Source organism: Tachyglossus aculeatus, chromosome 2 (genome assembly GCF_015852505.1).
Source record: "Tachyglossus aculeatus isolate mTacAcu1 chromosome 2, mTacAcu1.pri, whole genome shotgun sequence".
Lineage (NCBI taxonomy): Eukaryota > Metazoa > Chordata > Mammalia > Monotremata > Tachyglossidae > Tachyglossus > Tachyglossus aculeatus.
In genome coordinates, this window is record NC_052067.1 from 34,356,388 (window position 1) to 34,379,967 (window position 23,580).

The 23,580-nt window shown below is 41.8% G+C and overlaps 1 protein-coding gene across 1 annotated transcript in view; it reads left to right on the plus strand.

The window, feature by feature from the left end:
• Positions 1-22,581, plus strand: part of LOC119941030 (collagen alpha-6(VI) chain-like) — an 82,703-nt gene extending 60,122 nt beyond the window's left edge. Inside the window, exons 34-39 of the mRNA XM_038761477.1 lie at positions 1,877-2,530; positions 4,988-5,081; positions 6,437-6,636; positions 19,552-20,271; positions 20,786-20,897; positions 22,317-22,581. Coding sequence (XP_038617405.1) covers positions 1,877-2,530; positions 4,988-5,081; positions 6,437-6,636; positions 19,552-20,271; positions 20,786-20,897; positions 22,317-22,581 — 2,045 coding nt within the window. The remainder of the gene's footprint in view (positions 1-1,876; positions 2,531-4,987; positions 5,082-6,436; positions 6,637-19,551; positions 20,272-20,785; positions 20,898-22,316) is intronic.
• The last annotated feature ends 999 nt before the right edge of the window (positions 22,582-23,580 follow it).

The following is a 23,580-nucleotide window of genomic DNA, read 5'->3' on the forward strand; positions in this document are numbered from 1 at the left end:
TTTCCTCCAGGAACGCTTTCCAGTTTCAGTCACTGGCAACAAATCCGGCAACAGCACTCCAATTTGGGGAAACAGGGAGTGAGAGAAATTGCCAGAAAAACCCTTGAAATTCTGGGTACCTTAGAGGACAGAATTGGGGGGATGAAATGGGTAATGACTGTAATTCTCCTGTGTGTCCCCAAAAGAACATGCTGGGAAAGGGGAAAACCCCAAGCCATGGGCAAAATCTGAAATCTGACCTCTATCCAAGTCCCATGTTGGAGTAACATTTCAGCTGGCTTGCAATGTCACAACTTTATCATGCAAGCAGGCAACAGTGTTCTGCTCAAAAATACCACTGATTGATTCATTCATTCAATAGTATTTATTGAGAGCTTACTGTGTGCAGAGCACTGTACTAAGTGCTTGGGAAGTACAAGTTGGCAACATAGAGAGACGGTCCCTACCCAACAATGGGCTCACAGTCTAGAAGGGGGGATCTACAACCGTGATCGATCACGGTTTGCACTGTAGAGTTCTAAGGACTATAAACTGAGACCTATTCAAGAGATCTTTTTAGTTTTTCCTCCGCGTTTCCCATATCCACCCATTCCTTTTCATCGGATGGATAATAATAATAATAATAATAATAATGGCATTTATTAAGCACTGACTATGCGCAAAGCCCTGTCATCATCCTGGTCCAAGCACACATGATATCCGAGCTTGACTACTTTATCGGCCTTCTCACTGGTCTGCCCATCTGCATTGTCTCCCCTCTCCAGTCTACGCTACTTCACTCATCTGCTCTGTTGACCTTTCTAAAACATTGTTCTACACACCTCTCAACTCGTGCAAAACCTCCACGGTTATTCTTCTACCTCCTCATCAAACAGAACCATGTGACCATATGCTTTTAGGCACTGCACTAGCTCTTTACCTCTTATATAACCCACTCTTATCCACTCTCTTCTACTGTACCCCAGTTTAGTCTTTCTCATTTCCACACTCACTTTTTTTACTGTGCCATGTTTTCAACTCTCTCACCTCCAACCTTTCATTTATTATTATTATTATTCTGGGGTAGATACAAGATAACCCAATTGGACACAGTCCCTGCCCCATTTTACAGATGAGGGAACTACGGCACAGAGAAGTTAAGTGACTTACACTGCACACAGGTGACAGAGCTGGGATTGGAACCGAGGTCCTCCTGCCTGTAACTCAATCTCATTTCAAATCTTGACAGACCACACAATTTTCTTTAATGGTATTTAAGTGCTTACTCTGTGCCAAGCACTGTACAATGAACTGGGGGTAGATTCAAGATAATCAGGCTGGACACAATCCCTATCCCACATGGGGTTGGCTTGCAGTCCGAGTCAGAGGTAAGAGGCCCTATTTTACAGATGAGGTAACCGGGGCCCAGAGAAGTTAAGCAACTAGTCCAGGTCACAGAGCAGGCAAGTGGCAGAGCTGGGATCAGAACCCAGGCCCATGCTTTTTCCAGTACACCATGCAACTTCTGTCTCCATCTCTAAGGTCCTTCTAAAATGCCACCTCCTCCAGGAGGCTTTAATGTTCCTTCTCCTCAAGTCACATCCTTTCTACTATCATCTCAGCATTTTGGCACCACCATAGCTTCTAAGTCCTCACAGTCTCTCTTTGCATTCTTGTACACTTCAATTTACATTCTCTGCCGCGACCACTTCTTCCTCTCATCTGCAATTTATTTCAGTGTCTGACTCCCTAATTTGATTCTAAGCCCCTTTGTGGGCAGGCTTGTGTTGTCCCCTTTAATTATACTCTGCCAAATGCTTAATGCAGTGCCCTGTATAAAACAGGCACTCAATAAATACTATGGATTGAAGTGACAAGCAATTTTGTTCATTTGCAGACCCGTGCTTTCCAACAGGCTGTGTGATAAACCCGAGGCCCCCAGTGACTTCCTATGTGGATGCTGCTTTCCTCTTAGACGCACCTGAGAATATGGGATTTGCAGAGTTTGAGGAAATGAGAGCCTTTCTAACCACTGTCCTAGACAACTTTGAAATGACCTCAGAACCTGAAATTTCTGATGAAGGTGATAGGGTAGCTTTGTTAAGCTACTCTTCTGAGAAACCGACACGACCAACGAAGGTAGAGTTTGATTTAACCACGCACGGAAACAAATACCTGATCAGGAAGTATCTCCAGAACTCTCTGAAACAGCTGAATGAAGAAGCTTTCATTGGTCATTCCCTGCAGACGGCCATTGATATCGTCTTCTCGAGGTCCCCCAACCTGAGAGAGAATAAAATCATTTTTGTCATCACTGCTGGCAACACAGGTCTTTTGGAAAACAAAGCCTCGGAGAAAGTATTTCTGAAAGCCAAGTGTCAGGGATATGCCATATTTGTGTTATCTCTGGGCTCTACACATCTTGACAAGGAACTGGAAGCGATGGCAAGTTACCCCCTTGAGCATCACTTGATTCGCCTTGGTCGAGTTCACAGACCTGATTATGACTATGCCGTGGGATTCATTAAACCGTTCATTCGCTCAGTCAGAAGTAAGTGTTAAATTATTTCTCTTTTCTTTAATACTAGGCCCATCTGTTCGTAGGAAATTCTGATGAACCAACACAGTATTTGGAAATCTCAATCCAAATACGTGGTCTCCGTATATTAGTGAGACTGTTGTGAGCAAACCGAAATGGAAGAGTCAGTATAAATCAGTTGCGGAAGGTGATCTCTCATTAGAAACTACGCTCTAGTTACTAGAATTATTGCTTTAGGGGTCTAGAGAAGAAAAATGAATGAAATGTTGATAAGACTCGCTAAACACATCATCCCTTGGACTGATGTTAATGGAGGATGTGCGATCATATTAGGCTATGTAGCTAAAGTCCTTACCATAATCATTCTCCTACACCTTAAGATCAGTTTTTGTTGACAAAAATGGAAATAAATGACTCCTGTAGATTTGTTTCAATTCTTGGGCAATTGTTGGGGAAAGAACACATTTTCTGGATAGCAAAGCATTGGAGACTGTGTGACAAACGTGCCTCATAGAAGCCTACATATTCATGCTGCTTTGTAAATCTATTTTAGGTTCACCTTTCTTAGGGATAGGCTATCTGAAAATCTTAATACGTTAGCATGAGACAGACGAGTATCTGAAGTACCTAAATAAAACTGAGAAGGTCTGCAACTACATGTTTAGAACAAGCTCTCTCAGTATTGTGGCCTAGAAGAAAGATGGGAAGCCTGAAATGAATGTTCTGATCTCAGGCCTGCCAGTGACCTGCAGTGGGACTTTGAGCCATTTATAAATATGCAAATTGTAGATAACAGTCCTGGGAGGGAAAGAGGGACAGATATTTCTCTGTGGACAAAATAAGATGATAGATGAGAAGATACTTGAAGTTTCTTAAGAAAGACTCATTGAAAATTCAAATTGGCATTGTTGAAAGCATGTTGAAAAGGTGATGCTTCCCTCAGCACTATATTAGGGCACCTTAAAAAAGGCAATATTTATTACTTTTGAATAGACACAAATCTCACTGATTGACCTCAGAGTATTCATGATTTGTTACCAAGTGGAACTGCAGGGCTGGAGTAGCTCTTTACAATCAATCAATCAATCAATCAATCGTATTTATTGAGCGCTTACTGTGTGCAGAGCACTGTACTAAGCGCTTGGGAAATACAAGTTGGCAACATATAGAGACGGTCCCTACCCAACAGTGGGCTCACAGTCTAGAAGGGGGAGACAGAGAACAAAACCAAACATATTAACAAAATAAGTAGAATAGATATGTACAAGTAAAATAAATAAATAGAGTAATAAATATGTACAAACATATATACATATATACAGGTGCTGTGGGGAAGGGAAGGAGGTAAGACGGGGGGATGGAGAGGGGGACGAGGGGGAGAGGAAGGAGGGGGCTCAGTCTGGGAAGGCCTCCTGGAGGAGGTTAGCTTTACACCTCAATTCCCCTCACAATATCTGATTTATACTATGGTGCCACTGAGCAGTTTACAGACCCTTGAAGGCAAATCCCAGTAAGGTTATTTATCCGCTTCCTAAATACCCCAGGTGACAGGACCAGAAAACGGGAGGATGCTCAGGGGACCTACATTTTCGAATTGGAGGGCCGTGAGTCAGTTCAACACCGGTGAGATCAGTTTCCCTGCAGGAATTAGGGCACGTGTAATCATGGTCGAAATCAGGCATTCCTGGAACTAGAAGTCCTGGAAATTCTCAGACCACAGGAGACGTCAGACTTTCACCCTTGTAGGGTGAGGAAGGGGAAGGGGCCCTGTCAAAATGACCACACGAGGCCCTGTGCCACCTGAGCACTAGCCCTACTGGATGCTTATTCGTTTTCACAACCAATTCCTTCTGTAAATTTAACAGGTCTGCCATATTTTACCACTCTGTGAGTGTATCTCTTGCTTTGAACTCTGTAAGCAAACACCATTGATTGTTTACCATGCTTATATGTTGACCTGACCTGACCATCTATCAGGAAACATGCCTAGCAATTCTAGGCATCTGTAAAATGTTTTTCATCTGTAAAATGGGGGATTGAGACTGTGAGCCCCACGTGGGACAACCTGATCACCTTGTAACCTCCCCAGCGCTTAAGAACAGTGCTTTGCACATAGTACGTGCTTAATAAATGCCATCATATTAGTGTGCTCTCACTAGTTTTCTGCATACTATTGGTTTGAGACTTTCCTCTCTGCTAGAGCCTTACCATCTCCTGGCTCCATGCTACAGCCATCCCTTCTGATCCATCCCTTGCACTGGTTCCCAGAGTAACACTTGGATCAGGATTGGAGCAATCTTCGGGGGGCAAGGGGGCATCAGTGGTACCATTTTGGAGTGTGTATGATGTCTTATGTTCACCTAAGGCCCCATACCAGTGTTAAACTGGCTCCATCAGACGGGGGAAATCTTATTTTGTAAAACCTATTTCAAGTTCAAACTGTTAATGTTCACAATTTGCCCTTCTTAGAATCGGTCAATCAATATCCACCTGCAAATATGGAAAGCCGGTGCAGGATCCCCTTTCTACAAAGAGACTTTGCTTTAAGAAGGGACTCTCAAAGGTGAGTTGGAAAGCTTTTTATTTTTAGTGGTTCATTTGTTGAGAAACCATACGATCTCTAATGGAAACCAGGATTCCAAGTGGCGGTTACAATCTGTACAGAAGAGCCTGGGTCTCTGCCTAGTGAATGCTTAAACTATATAATAATAATAATAATAATGATAGCATTTATTAAGTGCTTACTATGTGCAAAGCACTGTTCTAAGCGCTGGGGAGGTTACAAGGTGATCAGGTTGTCCCACGCGGGGAGTCACAGTATTAATCCCCATTTTACAGATGAGGCAACTGAGGCACAGAGAAGTGAAGTGACTTGCCCAAAGTCACACAGCTGACAGTGGGCAGAGCCGGGATTTGAACCCATGACCTCTGACTCCAAAGCCCGCGCTCTTTCCACTGACTAACTTCTCTAACTATGGTCACCTTGCAGTCACATTCTCAGTTGCCACTGAAATACCTTCTCAAATGCAGTTGTAAAGAGTTAATCCTAAGCAAGATTTTAGGTGGCTGAGTCTCACTAGGCCGGCAACCTCAGCACAGTCAGGAGAGGATTGTTCATATGTTCTGGGGGGCTTTTTTCTTCCTAATGTCTTTGTTCTTAAGTAAAGTAAGTGGATCCGGTCTGAAACAAACTAAGTCCTAGGGGATCTGAGCTTCAGGGTGGCCCAGGAATTTCCTTAGCCTCCCAACTGCCACAGGGCTCCCTTAGGCTGAGTATGAAATGGGAATGCCATGGTCAGGATTGCACCGCTGCAACATGGGAATATCCGTAGGGTGCATCCTCCATTCCTTTGGATTCCTTTGATTCATCAGGGAACTATCCAGCAGAAAACACCTCCTGAAGGACGGCATGTAAGCAAAGTTGGTGTCATCCCGCATTATTCATGTAACCCCTTTTCTTCCCCCCCTGCCTGGATAGGAACAAACATCTGATGTATTGTTTGGGATCACCGAAAATCAATCTTAGCTAAATTAATAGAGCGTTTCCCAGGCCATCTTGGACTTCTCTTCTGGGATTTTAGGAATCAGCTAAAGATATTTGGCAATCAAGAGCCTGATTTATTGCACAAAGACATTATACGAGCCTTAGAGGACTAGGAAAAAATAATAATAAACGGTGAAACTGCAAAAATAGATATTTACGTAAAAGATAACCCACACTGCATTTGAACATCACACTGTGGTCACTGATTCTCCACCTATATTTGTGAATAGCTAAGCTCAATAGGTAAAATGGTGAATTTTGATAGGAGAATTCCTAAACAGCTGAAATAAGAATATTGTCATGATTTACCCAAGTGCACCATAATTAACTATTGTGCCTATATTTATGTTAGCTTTTTTTTTTATTTTTCCTAGCTTATTAACTGAAGAGTATATTGTTACGGCCTCAGGAGAAGGAGGCTTATTAAATGATCCAGGACATTCAGACATTGCGTCGAAATCGAGGGAAAGTAAAGAATTATTCTATCCTGCAGAACAAATTTTAGTGCCGGAGAAATCCGTAGCAAACTATGAAGAATCAAGGAATAGAGAAGAAATGATGAGCCTCTTTTCAGGTAAGGGGAAGGAATGAGAGGACAAAATGATCATTTCAAAATTTAAATTGAGCAGCTATTAGACTTTAAAATAAATGGATGCAGGTCTTTCGCAAATCTGTGAGCCCACTGTTGGGTAGGGACTGTCTCTATATGTTGCCAACTTGTACTTCCCAAGCGCTTAGTACAGTGCTCTGCACACAGTAAGCACTCAATAAATACAATTGATTGATTCCCTGCCCTCTCCCCGCCCCCATCCCTTAAATTTCCATTCAAACTATAGTGACACGCAGGTAAGAAATCAGTTTTCTGGGCTCCCTCTTCTAGAACATTTGGTTCCACCAGAGAAGCAGCATGGCATAGTAGATAGAGCATGGGCCTAGGAGACAGAAGGTCATGGGTTCTAATCCCGGCTCCACCACTTATCTGCTGTGTGACCTTGGGCAAGTCACTTCACTTCTGCAGCGTGGCTCAGTGGAAAGAGCCCGGGTTTTGGAGTCAGAGGTCATGGGTTCAAATCCCAGCTCTGCCAATTGTCAGCTGTGTGACTTTGGGTCACTGCACTTCTCTGGACCTCAGTTACCTCGTCTGTAAAATGGGGATTAAGACTGTGAGCCCCCTTCTGGGACAAGCTGATCACCTTGTAACCCCCCCAGTGCTTAGAACAGTGCTTTGCACATAGTAAGCGCTTAATAAATGCCAGCCGTGATGGGAAGAAAATAACCACCATGGAGGAGTCTACATCTTCAGCTGACTCTGCTGTGCCATGAAATAATCCATTTCACGCCCTAGGCCCGTTTAAGCCATGGAAAATAAATGTTGTCTCTAGCTATAGAGAACAGACCACCAGGAATCATGGAAGGGGCACAGATCCGCGTGGCGCAGTGAAAAGGCTTTGGAGTCAGAGGTCATGGGTTCAAATCCCAGCTCTGCCAATTGTCAGCTGTGTGACTTTGGGCAAGTCACTTAACTTCTCTGGGCCCCAGTTACCTCATTTGTAAAATGGGGATTAAGACTGTGAGCCCCCCATGGGACAATATGATCACCCTGTAACCTCCCCAGTGCTTAGAACAGTGCTTTGCATATAGTAAGTGCTTAATAAATGCCAGCCGTGATGGGAAGAAAATAACCACCATGGGGGAGTCTACATCTTCAGCTGACTCTGCTGTGCCATGAAATAATCCATTTCACGCCCTAGGCCCGTTTAAGCCATGGAAAATAAATGTTGTCTCTAGCTATAGAGAACAGACCACCAGGAATCATGGAAGGGGCACAGATCCGCGTGGCGCAGTGAAAAGGCTTTGGAGTCAGAGGTCATGGGTTCAAATCCCGGCTCTGCCAACTGTCAGCTGTGTGACTTTGGGCAAGTCACTTAACTTCTCTGGGCCTCAGTTACCTCATTTATAAAATGGGGATTAAGACTGTGAGCCCCCCAAGGGACAATCTGATCACCCTGTAACCTCTCCAGTGCTTAGAACGGTGCTTTGCACATAGTAAGCACTTAATAAATGCTATTATTATTATTATTAGTCTCTGTGCTTCAGTTTCCTCAACTGCAAAATGGGAATTCAATACCTGTTCTCCCTCCTACTTGACTGTGAGGCCCATGTGGGACAGAGGCTATGTCTCACCTGAATAATTTGTATCTACCCCAGCATTTAGAACAAGTGCATGACACATATTAAGCACCTAACAAATACCATAAAAAAGTGAAATTGGGATCTGTTGAGTGGACTGTAAAGAGGTCTTCCTTTCTATTACCTCTCTCGCTCCCCACAACATGTGAAGCCTATACATACCACTGTAAAAGATGGCAGTTCTAGAATAATTTCTCACTTTTCTATACGGCAAACCTGGGGCCTGGAATTTTGGTTTCATTTCCAAGTCAGAAAAATTCTCAAAGATATACCTCTCTGGATTCTCTATGACTGTATCCACGCTCATTTTCACAAAAATGTGTTTGGTCAGAATACCTGCATTTGAGAACTATGTCTTCAGTTACATATGGTTATTTGGAAGCATAAGGAAATGACATTTACTTCTAACATTATTTTTTCCTTTGACCTGCATCATCTGCAAATCTGGCTTAGGTATTTCTCCTGTTAAAACCTGTTTACATTGGCTTATTCTTAAGCATTCATGTTCATAAGTCAGAGATAACTTCTTAATTTGCAACATGCTTTAGTTTTATCTTTGGAGCTCTTAATTGCATCTGATTCAGAAGTAGTATTAGGTGATCCAAGATCTGTCACTGCTAGTGAAATGTTTTAATTATTCTGGAAAACCTTATTCCAATCAATCCTACATAAAGATGTGGTTTTGCAATGAAAATATTCATATATGGGAGAACCAAAATATTTTCTCAACCTTTTCACCAGAGCACTTTTATCTTCGGAAAAGCAGCATTTCACTTGTCTTCCAGCACTAAAAAATAAAAATGATCAAAAACTAACCATTTCTGGAAGTAAACCGTTTTGCTGCCAAAAGGAATCTAATTATGTGCCAACCAACAATTAGATATAAAGCATTTGCCTGAGTAAATGGGACCAACCAAGTGTCTTATATTTTAAACAATGGCCATCTGTTTTCACATGTCTTTGCCCACATTTGTATAGCCATAGCCCATAATAAGTATGGGGATTTAATGTGACCTGTGAAAATACTGGAAAATGTTTTAGTAAAATCAAAATCTGAGTGACCATTTCTTGCTCTCCTTCTACAGAAAGGTGCCCCGTGTCAGGGAAGATTTAGGTAGCTATAACAGGATTGAAAATTTGTCTTTGAAGCCATCTTTTATTTTTGTCATACTTCAGTTGAAACAGGCTTTTTGTTTGGTTTTTCAGGTGACTGGGAGTCAAGATGATAATCTTAGCAAGAATAAGATCAAATTTGGCTGAAGACATAATCAACTGTACATGGCTCTGGCAGGAAAATACACATTATCAGTAATCCCCACTTTCTCCTTCAGTGGGTTGATAGAAGGGAAGAATTTGATGGAGAAACATGGCAGGTTGTGATAGACTGGATACAGTGAGGGTATCTCGTACCTGGAGGAATAGAGATTTTTCACCATTTCAAACACTGACCCTAAGCCCACGAGTGGTCTCGAGGAACTGTATGCTACTTCTATCCTCTTTTTTTGGTAATTAGGAATAGTTGCTAAAATATTCTGTGCAAATGTTCTGATGAAAATCTTTTCTTTATGGATAGTTTACTCTGGCTCAGTGTTTAAATTTGATCTCTGAGAGATAAGTTTTGACCATGGTTTTGATACGTACCAGATGTATTGCTTGAATAAACATTTATGATAACATGCCCAAACTTTCCATATGCTCTGTATGCGTTAGAGTTCAAAATGCGGTCGGAGTGAACGCTGACCATAGGGCTCTTTGACCAAGTCCTCGGGGAGGCCAAACAATCTATAAAGGTTTGCCAGTAAAATTAACCGGACTGACTCCTCTTCCAAACACACGACCATCTCACTTCCCTCCTGACCACTTTCCTAACCTGTTTCTTACTGCCTGGTCACATCTCCTTTTTCTTTCCTCTTGCCTCATGTACACTTTCTGCTTTCCTCCTGCCACCTGAAAGTCCCAATGCCCACCTTTCTGCCTGCATCCTTGCTGTCTACAATGGGGAAAGAAAAGGTCCACCCTGAAGGGAGTATAGGCTTGGAGTGACTGGAAGGAGTATCAATCAATTGCATTTCTTGAGAATTTACTATGTGCAGAGCACTGTACTAAGTACTTGGGAGAGTACAATACAACAGAATTAGTAGACATGTTCCCTGCCCATAATGAGCTTACAATATAGAGGGGGAGACAGACATATATATATGATGGCATTTATTAAGTGCTTACTATGTGCAAAGCACTGTTCTAAGTGCTGGGGAGGATACAAGGTGATCAGGTTGTCCCACATGGGGCTCACAGTCTTAATCCCCATTTTACAGATGAGGTATCTGAGGCCCAGAGAATAATAATAATAATAATAATAATAATAATAATAATAATAATAATAGCATTTATTAAGCGCTTACTATGTGCAGAACACTGTTCTAAGCGCTGGGGAATTTACAAGGTGATCAGGTTGCCCCATGTGGGGCTCACAGTCTTAATCCCCATTTTACAGATGAGGTAACTGAGGCCCAGAGAAGTTAAGTTACTTGCCCAAAGTCACACAGCTGACGAGTGGTGGAGCCGGGATTTGAGCCCATGACCTCTGACTCCAAAGCCCAGGCTCTTTCCACTGAGCCAAGTTAAGTGACTTGCCCAAAGTCACCCAGCCGACAAGTGGCAGAGCCGGGATTTGAACCCATGACCTCTGACTCCAAAGCCCGGGCTCTTTCCACTGAGCCACGCTGCTTCTCAATATGAATAAATGAATAAATAAGTAATTTCTGATATATAATTTAAAGATACATGCAAAAGTGCTGTGGGATTTGGGATGGGGTGAATATGATGTGTCCAAAGGTCACAGATTGAAGTGCGCAGATGACACTTATAATATATAATTTAAAGATATGTGCATAGTGCTGTGGGATTTGGGATGGGGTGAATATGATGTGTCCAAAGGTCACAGATTGAAGTGCGCAGACGACACTTATAATATATAATTTAAAGATATGTGCATAGTGCTGTGGGATTTGGGATGGGGTGAATATGATGTGTCCAAAGGTCACAGATTGAAGTGCGCAGACGACACTTATAATATATAATTTAAAGATCTGTGCATAGTGCTGTGGGATTTGGGATGGGGTGAATATGATGTGTCCAAAGGTCACAGATTGAAGTGCGCAGACGACACTTATATAATTTAAAGATCTGTGCATAGTGCTGTGGGATTTGGGATGGGGTGAATATGATGTGTCCAAAGGTCACAGATTGAAATGCGCAGACGACACTCAAGGGAGCGTGAGCTAAATCGGGGAAGGCCTTTTGGAGGAAAGGAGATCCTTAGTAAAGCTTTGAAGGTGGAGAGAGTGGTGGTCTTGTGTATATGGAGGGGGACGGGGTTCCAGGCCAGGAGGAGAATGTGGGAATGAATGAATAAAAGGGGTGGGCGGCAAGATAGGTGAGATTAGGACACAATGAGTAAGTGGGCACTAGAAGAGCAGAGTGTGTGCGGGGGGCTGTAGGAGGAGATAGGTGAGATAGGAAGGGGTGAGCTGATTGACTGCTTCAAAGCCAACGGAAAGGAGTTTCTGTTTGATGTGGAGGTGGATGGTCAGCCGTTCGAGGTTCTTGAGCAGTGGGGAGACCTGAACTGAGCATTTTTGCTGATAAATGACTCATGCAGTAGAAAGAAGTATGGGTCGGAGTGAGGAGTGATAGGAGGCAGCAAGGAAGCAAATGCAGTAAAGGTGGGATAGGCTTAGTGGCTAGGCTAGGCGGGGTCAGCAGGGGAGCAGTTTGGATGGACAGAAAAGGGTGGATTTTAACAGTGTTGTGAAGTTAGAACTGACATGCTGAGTAGAGAATTTTACGTAGCTTTCTTTGCTCAGGGGCTCAATTCAAAATTGGATAGTGCCGGGACCTATCTGGCCTCATCACACTCTTCGTCTGTAACATCTGTAACATCCTCTCCCCCTCGTCCCCCTCTCCATCCCCCCATCTTACCTCCTTCCCTTCCCCACAGCACCTGTATATATGTATATATGTTTGTACATATTTATTACTCTATTTATTTATTTATTTTACTTGTACATATCTATTCTATTTATTTTATTTTGTTAGTATGTTTGGTTTTGTTCTCTGTCTCCCCCTTTTTAGACTGTGAGCCCACTGTTGGGTAGGGACTGTCTCTATTTGTTGCCAACTTGTACTTCCCAAGCGCTTAGTACAGTGCTCTGCACACAGTAAGCGCTCAATAAACACGACTGATTGATTGATTGATCTGGGGAATCCAGTTTGGTCCTCTTTGCCCACCTGGGGAATTCACTTGAATGGATTTCATTATAATCAGTTGAAACAAAGATATTCATTTCACTGGAGAGTATTTTATCGGGCTATATGTCAGTACAGACATCCTTAATTAGTGATCCCTGCCTTTGTGCAAACTTCCAGACAAATGTAGTTTAAAGACATTATAAATAGGGGAAGCCTGGTATCGTGCCAGATGCCGACAGATCTGCTGTCTAGTCCCTAGCCACAGTTTAACAAATAGCTCCTGGACTTGAACACAGATTCCTTTTCTTAACACTAAACCACACTGGGATGTAGAAATCCCATTTTTTTCTTTACCAAATTACTCACCTACTGGTTTACATTGACCTTGTACTGGCACATCTATGCACTTGGATCTGTGACCTTTGGACAAGTGATATTCACCCTAACCCCACTGCGCTTGTGTGCATATCTTTAAATTATATTTTATAAATTATTTATTCATATTAATGCCTGTTTCCCCCCTAGACTGTAAGTTCTTTATAGGCAGGGAATGTGCCTACTAATTCTGTTATATTGTTCTCTCCCAAGCGCTCAGTACTGTGCTCTGCACATAGTAAGCACTTAAATACCCTTGACTGATTGACCGAGAAAGCATCTTATGCTTTCCTAAAATTGATCCGGTCCCGATCTAGAAAGTATCTGTTGGTTAGAGTTGATCTATTTAAAATTAGTTATTTTCCTAAAAAAATGGATAAAAATCATTTTCATGGACCAACAGATGGAATTGTTTTCCCATTTCATACTAATGTGTAATTGAAAATGGGATTTTTAACAAAATTTCTGGACCACTCAGCTATGTTTCCTCTCCTTCTCTTTGTTATGAGAAACTCTTTTTTTTAGCGGTTCAGCACTCTTGGTGCTTGTTTATTCATCATGAACTTCTTTATTTCTTACGGTACTTGTTAAGTGCTTAGTACGTGCCAGGCACTGTACTAAGCACTGGGGAAGATACGAACTAATCAGGTTGGACACAGTCCATGCCCCACCTGGGGCTCACAGTCTTAATCCCCATTTCATAGATGAGGTAATTGAAGTCCAGAGAAGTTAAGTGACTTGCCCAAGGTCGCGTGGCAGACAAATGGCAGAACTGGAATTAGAACCCAGGCCCTTCTGACTCTCAGGCCCATCCTCTATCCACTAGGCCATGTTGCTTCTCAGAAGCTGGTAAAGCACCTGGATATGGTATTTTTGCAGAAATCTCTAAGTAAAGAAGGGGTCTAATGTTCAGACATTTGAAATGAGCACTTTCTGATTATATAGTTCTTGGTACTAAGAGGTTTACCACGACTAAGTCTGTCGGCCGATAGTTTAAAGTGTTTGTGGGCTGTCTGTAGTATTGAGATGCATATAGAACATCCTAGTAGTGTATTATGCATTAAGTAGTTTATCGGTAAAGCGATATTTTGAGGGCATTGGGTAGGGTTTTGTTTCCTGAGATCAGTTTTATCACTGAAGTAGTGAAAATACCTATTCTTCACTTAGCCTGTGTCTGTCAAACCCATCTCTTATCACTGTCCCTTTCCTCTCTGCTTGTAATTCTCCTTCACCTTCCTCTCTCTCCCTGCCAGTCTGTTCTTTTCCTCCTATGACTCCCAAACTTTCTGTTATCTGTTTCTATTTTCTTTACTCTCTATTTCCATCCATGATATCTGCTCCCATCTGACTCATTTCCCTTCATTCTCCCTTTTGTCTGCAACTTCATTGTTTCCACCTTTCTCTGTGCTTGTACTACTTATTCCCTTTCTGTGAGACTTTCCTCTTCTGCTCATGTGAAGACTGAAAAGGCACTTTGCTGGATAACCATACCAGGCAGTCATTAAGATTATGGGCCTTGCAGAGAGATCTTGAGGACTGGATTAATGAAAACGAGTTAGATCCGAAACTACCTGCAGAGGAGAAAGAACTCATCAACAGTGTCCTCCAACATTCCTGACCAAAAAACAGAGCTCTACTAAAATGGGCAACATGACTTGCTGATGAAGAAAGGTGGGCAATACCAAGGATGAGGAGATCCAGGGATATAATAACTGGCACCAAACTAAGGACTTATTACCAAAAAAGCTGTAGGCATGCTAGAGTTCACATGCATCTACTTTCATCAAAAGGCAATAGGGAATCTTCTGGAAATGGCAAGAATACTAGAATGATCCCCTGAATATGTCTTCCACCACTGAGGAAGAGGCCCTTACAAGCTGTACAACATTTTCAAGGATGATTTTAGGTCCAACTTCTGGGGGAAATCACTCCTACCATTAAATCACCCGCTGGATATATAAGGTGCTTCAAGTAATGAAGGGATCTAATGCTTAGACATTTGAAAGGAGCACTTTCTGATTTTATAGTTTTTGGTACTGTGAAGTACAGTCCCAGCCATACCAATCACACAAATATTGTCCTTTTGTGTGTGCAATCATGTTATGATTATATGCAACACTGAAGAAATTCCCCAGGACCTAATTAACTGTATTCACAAAAAAAGGTGAGGACACTGACTAGGAAAACTCTCAAAGTTACCGCACTGCTTTCCATTGCAGATAGGATTCTAATTTGAATCCTATTGGACAGGCTACATCCTCCCCAAATTATATCTTGGCTTCACATAACTACAGAAGTACGGAAGCACCAAGAACTCTAAAAACTCCACACTGTTCTGTTTTTATAGAAGTTATAAAAAATTTGACACTAAATAAATTTGCCCTTGAAAGGTTCACCGAAATCCTTACTCATCCACAGTGGAATGACTGACTGAGTTGGAGTCGAAGGTGTCCCACCTGAAACGTTTCTAATTACCATGGTAGTAAAACAAGACTGGGTATTAGGTCCCATCCTCTAAGGCCTATGTGCTAGAAGTTGCAATGAGGAAACTAGAAGTTGGTGTCAAAATACCCTTCCAAACTACTAGGAAACTTTCCCTATAATAGGTAACGAACATCATCATAACTCCGTGTGACAGTCTTCCAGAAACTGCTCTATGCTGATTCCTAACTTCTTAAGGCAAATAAACTTGCAAACTACTATGAAGTGCTGCACACAATTGGAACCGTGCTATGGACAAGCAGTAAACCTGAAGAAAATCCGTTTTTTATGGAATTTATTAAGCGCTTACTATGCGCAAAGCACTGTTCTAAGCGCTGGGGAGTTTACAAGGTGATCAGGTTGTCCCACGTGGGGCTCACAGTCTTAATCCCCATTTTTACAGATGAGGTAACTGAGGCACAGAGAAGTTAAGTGACTTGCCCAAAGTCACACAGCTGACAGTTCTCTACCAGCTTACACCCTAGGGAACTTTACTCACAATTCCCCCTCTCAGCTGTTCAGTCAGGGTGGGGAAACTGGGTCTGTGAAAGTAGGCGAGAAGAAACATCAAAAAAACAACAACTTCAAGGAGAAAAAAATGTAATTTGAATTTGAAAATCGATTGAGAATAACCTGAAAGGGTTAGGTGGGCATATTTTATGTACAGTGGAGATGGTATACAACTGTACTTGGGGATCTTTTTAAATATTTCACATGTAATGGGGGCCCTAAAGAAAATCTCTGTGGAGACCTTTCATTTAGTGAGTATCAGCTGGTGGAGTCTGGTGATTTTCACACATGAATCCTAGACACTAAACTCAGACATTTGGTTTGAATGAAACTCTTCAGGCGTGTAAAGCAGCCTGCTTTACTGTTGGGTAGGGACTGTCTCTATATGTTGCCGACTTGTACTTCCCAAGCGCTTAGTACAGTGCTCTGCACACAGTAAGCGCTCAATAAATACGATTGATTGATTGATTGATTGCTTCCTCCACCCCCGCTTCTCCCGCATTGTTGGGGAAGTGTGGCAAAGGGACTTTTGTGTCTTACCGTGCTAAGAAAAAGCTTGGGCAAGATTTCCCGGGAGCTGTGAGCTACCCGGGCCTAATACATATGGCCTTGCTCTAGCCTGCAAGTTCAGTTAGCAACTTGAAGGAACGTTCCCCAGAACTGCAGATCTTAATTCGGCTCAAAGTTCTTTCCAGAAAACACATTAGGTTACTATGACTTTCAGGTGTTTTATCATTAGGCCTTCCACTGCCAGTTTCCTAAGGGAAAATATTTTTAAAAGTTCCAATTCCCCTAAAGTATATCTGTTTAGACCGAAAATTCATACCTTTAGGGATTGCACTGATGATCCCTGTGATGTGTATCATCAGCCCTTCCAATTGTGGGGATTAACAGGGGTGAAAAATCTTATTTGGGTTCAAGAATATCTTCAGTATAAAAAAGTACATGGCATAAACAGTGCTTTGCACATAGTAATAATAATAATAATGACGGTAATAGTTAAGTGCTTACTATGTACAAAGCACTGTTCTAAGCGCTGGGGAGGTTACAAGGTGATCAGGTTGTCCCACTGGGGGCTCACAGTTTTAATCCCCATTTTCCAGATGAGGTAACTGAGCACAGAGAAGTGAAGTGACTTGCCCAAAGTCACACAGCTGACAGTTGGCAGAGACGGGATTTGAACCCCTGACCTCTGACTCCAAAGCCCGTGCTCTTTCCATTGAGCGACGCTGCTACCATCATCATTATTATTATTATTTTGGCCAATTGACAAGGACACACTCCTCAGCACTCCTATTTCCATTTCAGCCCCTATCTTCCCAGCATTATAACTCCATCTTGCAGATTTTCTCATTCCTTTAACTATCCAGAACCTGTTCTGATTTCTGGTCAGCCTATTTCAGGGTGCTTCTAGGAATCTGTGCTAATACAATATTGGTAGTATGTGTCCATGTTTCTGTGCTGTGTATTGGAAGAGAGTCAGAAGAGGCCCGCATGGGGCTAGCACTGGTCCACTTCCTTCAGCCCTTTGGCCAGGGGAGGGGCTGAGCTTGGACTGAAACTACTTGGCCAAACTGCCCCCTCCACGCACTCGCTTTCATTTAAAAGTTTTCCCTTTCAAAAATCTCTTATTCCAAAGTACTCGTAGCACCCAAACTATTGATCAGCAAATGACAGTAGCATCAAAGCAATAAGACTAGCTATTAAAAATATCCAAAATGAACAGCAGCGTGGCTCGGTGGAAAGAGCCCGGGCTTTGGAGTTAGAGGTCATGGGTTCAACTCCTGGCTCTGCCGATTGTCAGCTGTGTGACTTTGGGCAAGTCACTTCACTTCTCTGGGCTTCAGTTACTTCACCTGGAAAATGGGGATTAAGACTGTGAGTCCTCCCCGTGGGACAACCTGATCGATCAATCAGTCGTATTTATTGAGCGCTTACTGTGTGCAGAACACTGTACTAAGCGCTTGGGAAGTACAAGTTGGCAACATATAGAGACGGTCCCTACCCAACCGTGGGCTCACAGTCTAGAAGGGGGAGACAGAGGACAAAACCAAACGTATTAACAAAATAAAATAAATAGAATAGATATGTACAAGTAAAATAAATAGAGTAATAAATATGCACAAACATATATACATATATACAGGTGCTGTGGGGAAGGGAAGGAAGTAAGACGGGGGGATGGAGAGGATCACCCTGTAACCTCCCCAGTGCTTAGAACAGTGCTTTGCACATAGTAAGTGCTTAATAAATGCCATCATTATTATTATTATTATTATTATTATTTATCTTGTGGGAAAGACTAGTGCTTGTAATTTTGTCTAATTGTGAGACATTCAAAAGGTTTTTATACTGAAACTGCTCTGAAGATTCATTCAATCATATTCACTGAAAGCTTACTATATGTAGAGCACTGTATTCAGCAATGAATAGAGTCAATCCCTGCCCACAGCGAGCTCACAGTCTGGAAGATAACCGTTTTCATGCTAATCACAGTGAAGGGAAAAGAAATAATTTCTTTTTTTGTAAGCAAGGGCGCCATAAGAAGAGGCACACAAATAGTCTCTGCAGAAATTTGCAGAACCTCTCCAAGATTAGGTAAATGATACATATATTAACCAATGATGACAACACAGTGTTCAGTAGGGGTTCTTAGAGGCTGGGTATTTAAAAATAAAAATGCTGGATGCAGAGGTGCCCATTTTTACAAAACATGTAGTTGAAAACCCAACTGTCTGGTTAAAAAATGTTGAATGGCAACCCGGAGAGACAACTCTATCTACATGATACATCACTTAGCCTCTGCCCCATCTTCATATTCAGGAGCACAAGACAGTCAGAGAACATATTGGTTCTCTGTTTTCCCTGAAGGTGAAAATAATTTAACTAAAATGAATAATGTTTGCAAACGTGTCCGTTTAACATTCCAATCTTTTTCCTGGTCACATTAAATAGCTTCTATTGTGAATTATATTATGATCACATAGCATTTACAGCTCAAATGAACTGTTGGTAATAATTCCTACTTTAATTTTATCAATAACAATTTTGGAGAGCATATATAGAAATATTCCCCAGTTTTTAAGGAATTGTTTTAAACTTGTCATTGTCAAAATGGGGGTAAAAAGTTCAAGTTTTGCTTGCCCCTAAAGTTACATCAGAAAAGTAACTTGGTGAATCTATATTAATATAAAGATATACATATCCATCCTTGATTTTTAGTACCACTGAAGCTAGCTAGCACCTGAAGAAAGGGCTCAGGATCAGCATGCTCTTGGAAACAAAAAATCGAATTCACCATTGATTCGGAGGTTTTCAGGGTGTGTCTACGGGGTCTGTTTGAATCAAGAAAATAAAGTATGTGACTTTAAAGGTTTTGTGGTTCAGGATGCCCCACATCTGACCGTGAAATGTGTGTGCTGTTTTCTTGATGCTCCATGGACATAACTCAAGCACATTCGTGGATGCATTCAAAATCCTACATTTTTGCGTGTAGATTGTAAACTGCTTGAGGGCAGGGTGCATGTGTTTTCCTTCTTTGAACTCTCAGTACAGTGCTTAGCACTCGAAATCCAACTGATAAAAAATATCTAGGCCCTAATATATCGGTGACTTTTGAGTACTTCTTTAATGTTTGGCCAAGAACTTTAATATCAGAATTTGTCTTCTTTTATAATTCTAGAAGAAATAAGTCACATGAATAATCTTGCCGCAGAAGACAATCTGGGAGAAAATGGGGAATGGGATACTTCTTCCGAATCTGCCACTCCCTCTCTAAACAAGCCGTACATAGATGTCGCTTTCCTGTTGGATGGCTCTCAAAATGTGGGAAGTACTGAGTTCAAGGAAATGAAAGACTTTGTAAGATCAGCACTTGATAATTTTTATATTGCCTCCGACCCAGTGACCTCCGCTGTGGGTGACAGAGTGGCAGTCCTAAGCCATGCTCCTCCTGGCTATCTGCCCAATACCGAAGAATGCCCAGTCAAGGTGGAATTTGATTTAGTGACGTATAGCAATCTACGTCAAATGAAGAGTCATCTCCAAGAATCCTTTCAACAACTGAAGGGAGATGCTTTCGTTGGCCATGCTCTTCGGTGGACAGTCGATAACATCTTCTTAGGGACACCCAATCTGAGAAAAAATAAAGTCATCTTCGTGGTAACTACTGGAAAAACCAGCTCTTTGGACAAGGAAGTACTAAAGAAAGAATCGCTGAGGGCCAAGTGCCACGGCTATGCCATATTTGTATTTTCTATGGGCCCTGCGCAGGATGATGAGGAACTGGAAGACTTAGCCAGCCACCCCCTGGATCATCACTTGGTTCAGCTTGGCAGAATCCATAAACCTGACTTCGATTACATTGTGAGGTTTATTAAGCCATTCATAGTCTCGGTCAGACGTAAGTCATTCGCTTGCTCCTTCTCTTTGCATTTGAAGTGGGTTTAATGTTTGCAAGTGGAGCCAATTTGATAGCATTAGTAATTGGAGCACTCTAGGAATGCTCGATGTTAGACAAAGAGGAAGCAGTGAGAAACCTGGGCTAGAAGCCTCAATATTACTGCCTTGTTTTTTTTTTAAAACAAATCTTTCACGGAGTTCACAGGGTTTTCACCTGTACCACCTTCCTATTTTACCTTCACATTATCCTTGTGAAGCAGAGAGACCATTCTTATTTCATTTTCACATGGGGAAATTGAGGGGCAGAGGGGTTGCAACTTGCTTCAGCTCAGGTTACAAATCAGGGGGCTGATTAGATGGGGTTCTTAAATTCCTAATCGGGGCTATCTGCTAGACTTAGCTGTCTTCCTAATGGATGAAATCTCTGTACAATTAAACTAAATGCACTTTTTCAAAAGAATTCAAAACTACAGGGGACTAAATGTCAGGCTAACCAAATTCTGCTTTCTCACCAGGAGCAGTAAACCAATATCCTTCCAAAAATATCATGGAAAAATGTATCAATATCAGCTCTCAGATAACAGCACCTCCAGCAGTAGAGGATTTTCTGAGTGAACATACGATTCTGTGAGTTGAGAAGCTCTACTGTTAGTTTTCATAGTGCTACCAATAGCATAGAGAAAATCATTATACTCTAAGATTGATGAGATTTTTTTTTCTTTCATGGTGCAGAAAGGTTTTGGTATTAATGTTGCTAGTTTATAATGAGGGCTCAGGTCTAACCTGATATTAAGGGTTAATAAACAAGTAGCATTTAAACTACAAACAGATGTCATTTTAGACTGTGAGCCCACTGTTGGGTAGGGACTGTCTCTATATGTTGCCAATTTGTACTTCCCAAGCGCTTAGTACAGTGCTCTGCACACATTAAGAGCTCAATAAATACGGTTGATGATGATGATGATTTTCTGAATAGAATTCAGGCAACACACATCTGAGAGGCAAAGCTAACAACCACGTGAAAAAAGTACACAAACTCCATCTGCCTTCATGGCTGTATTGGCAACTGGATTGTTAGCCAGCTGACAATGGTAAGATTTTGGTTTAGTGTGTTTTGTTAATATTCAACATGACATAACTTAGAGACAATGGTTTAATGAAATACAGGCAGAATGCAGTGCTGGATCAGGAGGACTTTGTGCATGCTAACTGGCGGTTGATATCCGTTACTTTGTGGTCCCCAGTGATCCCCAAGACTGCCCTGAGACCCTTAGGTGGTAGTAAGGTGAGAGGAAAGCATGATACTGCCACGAAGGTGAGGTGAGTTCAGAAGTGGGACAAGTAATATGCGACTCCAAAACGTTAGCCTTATCTGCATGGTTCCATTTCCGCTAATGTCAGGTTAGCAATAGAGATCTGCCCACGCAAATTTGGCTACAACCAAATTTTTTCTACCAAAAAATTCCTTTCAAAAAACCCATTTTCCCTGAAGAGACATATCCACGGGGTGATGTGGGAACGAAGGAAAGAACTGAAAGAGGGAGAGTTTGGGGGAGAGGAGGGAAGGATGGAAAGAATTCACGGGACTGCAAAAAGAGATGTCAGTGAGGAAAGCAGAATTGAGCCAACGTTTGAAATCCCATTTAAAATCAGCCTGGCAGTAAGAACATAAGAACTTTGATGCTTTATTTTACAATTAGTAGTACTCAAAATCAATCAATCAATGGTATTAATTGAGCACTTACTGTGTGTAGAGCACTGTACTAAATGCTTGGGAGAGTACAATACCACAGAGTTGGTAGACACATTCCCTGCCCACAACGAGCTTACAGTCTACAGGGGGAAGCGACTGATCCATTGAAAAATCTCTCATTTAATATCTTAACCTATTATGGGAAATGGTTCATTTTCCAGTGAAATATCATGTTGCACATGATTAAAACTCCACATCCAAAACTTAATTCCACAAATTTCACTGATTCAAGCTACACTTTCGTATCAAGCTGATCGGCTTCACTGACTTTCTTATCTGTTCTCCATGTTCAGCCTCCTTCCAGACCTATATGAAATTGACTCAGAAAATAGCGATGTGCTTGCCGCAGGTGGTCACCAGGACTATCCTTTCCTTCTGGTAGAAGGTATTTCAAACAACGATTCTGTGGACACCATTGATTGGATCAGAAATCTGAACAACCTTCTTTCAACCAGTGAATTAACGGACGAAGAAGAACCACCGTGTTCGGAAGAAAACCTTGATGAGAATCAACAAGAGGAAAACAGTGATGGTAATCTCCTATACTGCTTTGTATAAAGGATTGAAGTAGCTCAGATCCATGGCACCTGGAGAGGTACTGGTAGTTGACCAGTCTCGGCTACGGGAGGGAGAGTCAAGGAGAGGCATATCCATTCCATTCCTTGCTTGGGCAGTGGCTAGTGAGTGGAAGGCAATCTGCTACAAGTCAGCAGCATGGGAAAGAGTTGAGCGTGGAGACTCAATTTTATTGTGCAGAAGAAGGCAGTGGTAAAGCACTTCCATATTTTTACCAAGAAAATCTACGCATACACTACCAGAACAATTGCAGATGGAGGTGGGGCACTCTGGAGAGATGTGTCCATGACTCCAACAGCGTAAGACAAGACGAGCTCAGATCCAGAGATCTGATTGCAAGCTAAACACTTCTTTGTTTAGATGATTTCCTGAATTTTTCAGTTTAAATGTAGCACTGGGGTTGCAAATTATAAATCAAAAGGACACCCCCCCCACCTTTATTTCCCCAATCATGTAACAAACAGTTTTTCTAGTACTGAATTTATCTTCCTAATACAGCATCACTATGAAAAACAGAAAACACCTAGTATTTTCTACCGATGTAGTTTTATTTCTATGTATATATATATTTGTGTTCCTAGAAGAAATTAACATTTTTTAAATGCTGTGCCTATTTTTAAAATGTTTACTTAATCTTGCACACAGCCTTAAAACTATTTGTGGGCTGTTCTGTTTACTGATAAACCAGATGCAGGACTTAAAAGATTAAAAGCAAAAGAAGAATTAGGCAAGTTTCCCTTATAAACAGATCCTTTTTGGGTTTTATTCTTTAAACTACTATATCTGGTTTAATTAGAGAACAAGCTGCTTTCTCATATCCGTTTCTCAACACAGTCTGAGGGAAAAAAAATTTGTCTGGGAGCAAAAAATAAAATGAGCTGGATTCGAGATTCTGGGAAATCCTAGTTGATTTATCCCTGCTCCACGACTGTACGCTTTCACTTTGCACCTGTGGGGGCATTTTGAATGTGCTCAAGTCCA